The sequence below is a fragment of the Myotis brandtii genome, unplaced genomic scaffold (genome assembly GCF_000412655.1).
Source record: "Myotis brandtii unplaced genomic scaffold, ASM41265v1 scaffold420, whole genome shotgun sequence".
Taxonomy (NCBI): domain Eukaryota; kingdom Metazoa; phylum Chordata; class Mammalia; order Chiroptera; family Vespertilionidae; genus Myotis; species Myotis brandtii.
Genome location: NW_005366109.1, coordinates 1,229,151 through 1,234,960, shown reverse-complemented (window position 1 = coordinate 1,234,960; position 5,810 = coordinate 1,229,151). Strand labels below are relative to the sequence as shown.

At 59.3% G+C, this 5,810-nt stretch overlaps 1 protein-coding gene across 3 annotated transcripts in view; it reads left to right on the top strand.

Annotated features, from left to right (window-relative positions):
* Positions 1-1,541, top strand: part of BTBD9 (BTB (POZ) domain containing 9) — a 433,633-nt gene extending 432,092 nt beyond the window's left edge. For all 3 annotated transcript variants that reach the window (XM_014545711.1, XM_014545709.1, XM_014545712.1), the window contains exons 11-12: positions 725-790; positions 963-1,541. In XM_014545711.1, coding sequence (XP_014401197.1) covers positions 725-790; positions 963-998 — 102 coding nt within the window. In that variant the 3' untranslated portion in view covers positions 999-1,541. The remainder of the gene's footprint in view (positions 1-724; positions 791-962) is intronic.
* Positions 1,542-5,810: the final 4,269 nt, after the last annotated feature.

Genomic DNA, 5,810 nt, shown 5'->3' with positions numbered 1-5,810 from the left:
GCTCCTTCGGGTGAGGCATTGGCTGCAGGTTGGCCCAGGCATGGCAGGTGAAGTCCCTCCCCAGCATATAATGAGGCTCCCAGAGGAGGCTAGAGAGGGAGGGGCTGGTTTGCACCCTAGGAGATGAGCCTGGGTCCTCCCCTGGGGTGATACCCTGTGGCTTTTTTGTAAGTAACAACTTTATTGAGATAGTTCACATACCATACAAGTCACCTATTGAAAGTGTACAACTCAGAGGTTTTTAGCATCTTCACCACCAGTTCCATAGTCCACGTTGCCCCCTAGACTTTTAACCCAACTGCCCAAAGCAGGAAGTAATTAACGAGTTAAAAAGAAGAGCTCCGGCCAGAACCGGTTTGGCTCAGTGGATAGAGCGTCGGCCTGCGGACTCAAGGGTCCCGGGTTCGATTCCGGTCAAGGGCATGTACCTTGGTTGTGGGCACATCCCCAGTGGAGGGCGTGCAGGAGGCAGCTGATCGATGTTTCTCTCTCATCGATGTTTCTGGCTCTCTATCCCTCTCCCTTCCTCTCTGTAAAATTTCAATAAAATATATTAAAAAAAAAAAAAAGAAGAAGAAGAGCTCCAAAGAGCTCTGGTTTGGGTGCACAGGGCAGGCAAGCCGGACGCCCTCCCGCTCCCGGTGGCAGCCCAGGGCTGGGCAGGACAGGGCAGCCCCAGGGTGGACACTGACCGTCACTCATGGCGTTTGCCTTCTCCCACCAGGTGTTCCACTGTGTCCACTTCGAGTGTCCGGAGCAGCAGAGCAGCCTGAAGGAGGAAACCAGCGAGGGCCGACAGAACTGAAGTCTCCTGCAAGTCCTGGCAGCCGGTCACTTTTGAAAGACAGCCTGCCTCCTTCATCCAAATGGTTGGAACACACAACACAGGAAATGAGGTGTTCCACTGTGTTCACGTCGAGTGCCCCGGGCAGCAGAGCAGCCTGGAGGAGGCAAACAGTGAGGAGCCGGGGACAGGGGACACCAGCCTGGCCAGTTAGCTGCTTGAGCCCCGCGCCCTGCAGGCCCCCAGCGGCAGCTCCCTGCCCTCCAGCCCGGCCTCTCGCTCATCCGGCCGGCAGCACCAGTAACGGGGCTCTGGTGGGCAGTGACTCGGGGGACCATCTCCCCAGCAGGGCTTTGTCACTGCCCCGCCCCTTCCTGCGGGGAGCAGACCCGGCTGCAGAGACAGACACGGAGCAGGTTTGCTCCCAAGGAGAGGAAGGGGCCGCTTTGTTCTCCTCAATTCGTTCCAATCAGGCTGGTCTCCAGGGGGAGAAAATGGCCTTCAATCTTCATCAGTCCTGCGTTCACACCCTACCTCTCCCATCTCACCAGGCCCAGAGCAGGCGCGAGTGGGCGGGCAGGGGGCAGACCGGCCTCTCGGACCTGGGCACCCTTTGAGAAATGGGTTTCCTTCATGTCTATTCCTGAACACGTCACCCTGGCAACTGAATGGCTTTTTATTTCTTTTAGTTACTCCCTGTCTGCGGAATCATAGGTGTTCGGGTCTTTTTGAAATGCTCAAACGGCACTTGTTTTAACCCCTTTGACACTAACTGTCCTTCCTTAGTTTTGAACGGTTAAGCGTGGGGCGCAGCGAGAAGCACGTGCCGCCTCCCCAGGGCTGACAGGGACACTCCTCCGAGGAAGTTCAGCAGAACACAGGCGCAGAGCAGCCTGGCACTGAGCAGCGGGCACTGAGCAGCAGGCACTCACTGGGCTGCCTGGTCGCGGACCTGTCTGTCTGTGGTGCGTCCGCCTCGGGAGGGGCAGGAGCATCCTGTGCACCTGCTGATGACGTGCTCAGATGCCCGTGGAACCTGCACACCTCCAGTTGGGCTGGGCCTGTCTGCCAGTCGCCAGTGGGGCCGCGAGCAGGATGGGCAGGAATGCAGGCCGGGGGCTGGCGCGGCCCTGGTCATCCTCCATCCTCCAGTCCCGAGACACTTTCCTCTCCTCACTGCGCCATCCGTCTCTCGGCTCGCTGGGCCGCGCTGCTGTGTCTCCCTCATCTCCATTGGGTTCCCTTGTAACTCGGTCAGATTCCTGTCGCTGTTTCCTCTCTGCAGTTCTCCCTTGGCTGGCTGTCTGCTCCCCTGAAGCTCCCCCAGATGCAGAGTCCTGCACACCCTGTGGCCGCTGGGGGGCGCTTACAGGGGTCCTTTCTCTGGCGTCTTAAAGACACGGGTGGTTTGGGTGTACAAAGAGCAGGGTCGGTCCCGAGTGACTGCGGGGACAGTGGGGTAGCGTCGGATGAAGGACTGTGGAGCACGCTGGGAGGAGCCGGAGGAGCGGCCCCCAGTCTCCCTGCTCCTCGCGCTCCTACCTGCCCTCCTCCCCTGCCTGGGGTGAGCTTGCTGCTGCTGTTCGCATCCAGCCCCGGGCCCTGTGAGCGCATTCCTGCCCACTGAGCACCCGCCAGCCACACACTGGGCAGCAGGCGAGTGCAGATGCTTTCAAAGGCTCACCTGTCGAAGGGCCTCTTGGTAAACTCTGAAGTCACCTGTCCAGAGAGGAAGCCCACAGCGTGGACCCGGGGACATGGGGTGGGCCCCGCTGCCCACACAGCACACCCACAGCCAGGCCAGGGCCGCACGCCGCCAGCCACTCAGCTTCCCCCCTGAAGGGGCGCAGACTGTGTCAGAGCATTGGACCCAGCGGTCCCTTCCTGCCAGGCTCCCCTCCTCCCCTCCCGCCAGGCTCCCTCCTCCCCTCCCGCCAGGCTCCCCTCCTCCCTGCTGTGTCCTGGAGACCCCTTTGGAGTGTGCACCTTCCAGACTTCTGCTCTAGGTCTGTCTGGAGAGAATGGAATCAGTCCCCCCGCCTCTGGCACTTCAGCGGCTCCTACTATCGGATGAAGGGAAGGAAGGGGGAAACCGAGGCAGTCTGATGACATGGTGGCAGGGAGACAGCTGGCCTCGCCCACACGTGTCTGGAGGCCTCATGGGCATGGACGCTGCTCTGCACCCAGAGGAGCTCAGCAAACCCTGCACAGCTGCCCCCTGGGACCAGGCAGGGGCTCTGCCCTCCTGATGGCCTCCTGACTGGGGAGCAGGGGGCTGCAGGGGCTGGAGACCCCACTGGAGGCCTATCACAGCGCACACGCCAGACCGAGGCCTGCACCTCCAGGGGGTGAGGGCGAGTCACCAGACGCCTGCCCCACTGCTGTTCTCTGGCGCCGGCTGGGCCTGCGGAGGACGTCTCCCCTGCAGCCACCTGGACCCAACATCCCCCAAACAGGAAGAGACCAAGGGAGCCTACTGGGTTGCAGGTGCAAGCTGGGCAGCACTCAGCTGGACGGGTTCCTGGACACCCGGTTTGAGGAAAGAGCCTGGGCTGGGCCAGGGCAGGGCAGGGCTGGTGTGGGACCCGGCTCCCTCGCCTCTGTGAGGACACAGCCTGGGTGGTGTCTGGGTTGAGTAAAGGTCAGGTGAGGCTGGACCCTCAGTGGAGGTGGATGGGTGTTTGTGACCTCTGGCCCGTTACTGTGACCCTTGTCAATTACAAACTAAAACAACAGCTTTGTGACCACCCCCTACTCCCCACCCCCAGTCAAGAAAGGGCACCGTGGGAGTGAAAGGCCACTTTCACCAGGGCTGTGGGAGGGAGCCTTCAAAGGCACCTCTGACAGTTTCCAGGAGGCCCTGGGCAGCAGTGCGCATGCCTAGAGACTGTGCCTGGTAGGGCCTGTGCTGGGGTGGGGAGGTGTGGGGGGGTCTGTGCCTGGCAGGGCCTGCACCTGGTTAAGGTGCTATTCAAGCTGCTAACTTGAAGCAGGTGCAGTAGTGTAACACAGCCATCTACACACACACTTGTTTTCCGTATTCTCAGTGCTTTTTCTGATCTGTTTCTGATATTAGAACCACGAGCCCATGATGGATGTGGGACTCTTCTCAATCGCTCTTTAAATTGTCACTTTCAAAATTGTATTTAATGACAAATACATTAAAAGTGTTTTATTCCTAGAAGATTTGGGAAAAGACATTATTTTCAGCAACAGTGGGATGTTTGTTAGACTGATTCCTTGGCAAAAAAAAAAAAGAAAAAAATGACTTTTGAATTGTGCAAAAAAATTGCCCAGTAGTTATGCTGTCGCCCCAATTGTTAAACTGCTGTGCAGACGGCTGCAGCCCAGTCAACTTCACCTTTATTTAATTTAGAAGATAACAGAATTGTAATCACTTACCCTTTTCAGAGACTCGGGGAAAGGAAGGCGCAATGTGTGATAAAGAGCAGAGGGCCCTGGCGCCGCAGCCGCTTGTAACAGGGAGTGTCCCCATCGCGGCTGCAGTTAAGGGTCTCCCTTTGGACAGAAGAGAAAGGGGTCAAAGGGGAAAAGAAAAATTAAATTGGTCTCCTTCCAGGAGTTTTTCCTCATTAGTGTTTGCTTTCCGGGGTTTCCCTGCCTTTCCCTTGGGTGGCAGGTCCCTTGATGCTGCCCAGGTGGCCAGGGCCCAGCAGCTGCCTGTGGCCACAGCTGCTGCCTGTGACCATGGCCAGGGCCGTGGCCGCAGCCCTGAACGCTGCGCGCTGGCCCTGACACAGCTCCAGCAGCAGCCCTGTGCTCACTAGTGGCCCCAGGAACTGAGGTCAGTGCCTGGTCTGTGCCACCCGGGCTTTGTGCCTAGAATATTAAGTTAGAAGTCCTCAGGGTGCTGGTGTGCGTGCAGGTTTCTGGGAAAGGGGGAGGGTGGTTGAGACAATGCAGGCACCCGAATGCTGCTGCCGCCTCCTCACACCTGGTTACAGGTGAGGATCCAGGGGCCCTGGAGGTGCGACAGAACGAATGGGAAGGGTGGCGGGAAGGGGCTGGGTGGCGGGAAGAGCAGCCTTCTGTGCCCAGCAGCCTGCAGGTCTGTGGAGGAGAGAGGACGGGTTCTCTGGTTTCCAGCAGCTTGGCTGCAGGGGCTGTGCACTTCCCTGGGGCCTGGGACCCGCCTCTGCAGACGGGTGCTGTGTGGGTGACTGTGAGTCCCCACCAAGCACCCCCACACCCCTTCAGGCAGGACTTTGTGCTGGACTGATGTGGGCTGGGCCCTGCGTCCACTGGGGGTGGGGAGGGGTGGGGAGCAGGCACCTGGGGGGCCAGATGAGCCCCCTATACCCTTGTTAGAATAGAACTGGTCTTTTAAGGTGACTCATTAAAAAAATTAAGGTAATGCTCATGGAATAATGTTCTAACCCAGCAGAAGGGGCAAGGGTGACCGACCCCCCCCCCCCTTCCCCGGCTCATTCTGAGTCCCTCTGCCCTGGGCCTGTCACTCATCTCCTCTGTGACACTCACCGAGCCGGCTTCTCTCGGACAAGCCGGATGGAGGGGCCCCACCATGCTTAGCTCCTTTTTTAAAAACTGACATTCTCCCCAGAGGCCCCCCCTAAGGACTGTCACCCACCTGCAATTTGTGGTAAATGTCTGTGCATTTGCCATCTGCATCCTATTTACAGCCCTGAGCCGGGAGGTGAGGAAAAGGCTGGAGGGCGCCTCCTCCCTGGGGCGGCTGGTGCGTGCGGGCTCCTTCCCACCAGAGGGCAGCCCTGAAGGGTGCGGGGGCCGGCGCAGAGCATAACTGCTGCCCTGGAAGGTGTGGAGGGAGGTGGGCAGTAGGTCTGAGAGGCCCTGGGAACCCTGGTGGTATTGACTATGACAGTCCGTCCATCTGCCTTCAAATAGCTTCTTCCTGCCACATGAGCCCCAGGGTGGACAGAACCAGCCTGTGTGAGGTCACCATGCCTGGCCCTGGGGGCGTGGCCTTGGCGTAGGATCCTGGGTGCCTGGCGGGGGGTGGGGGGGGGGGTGGTCACAGGGCAGG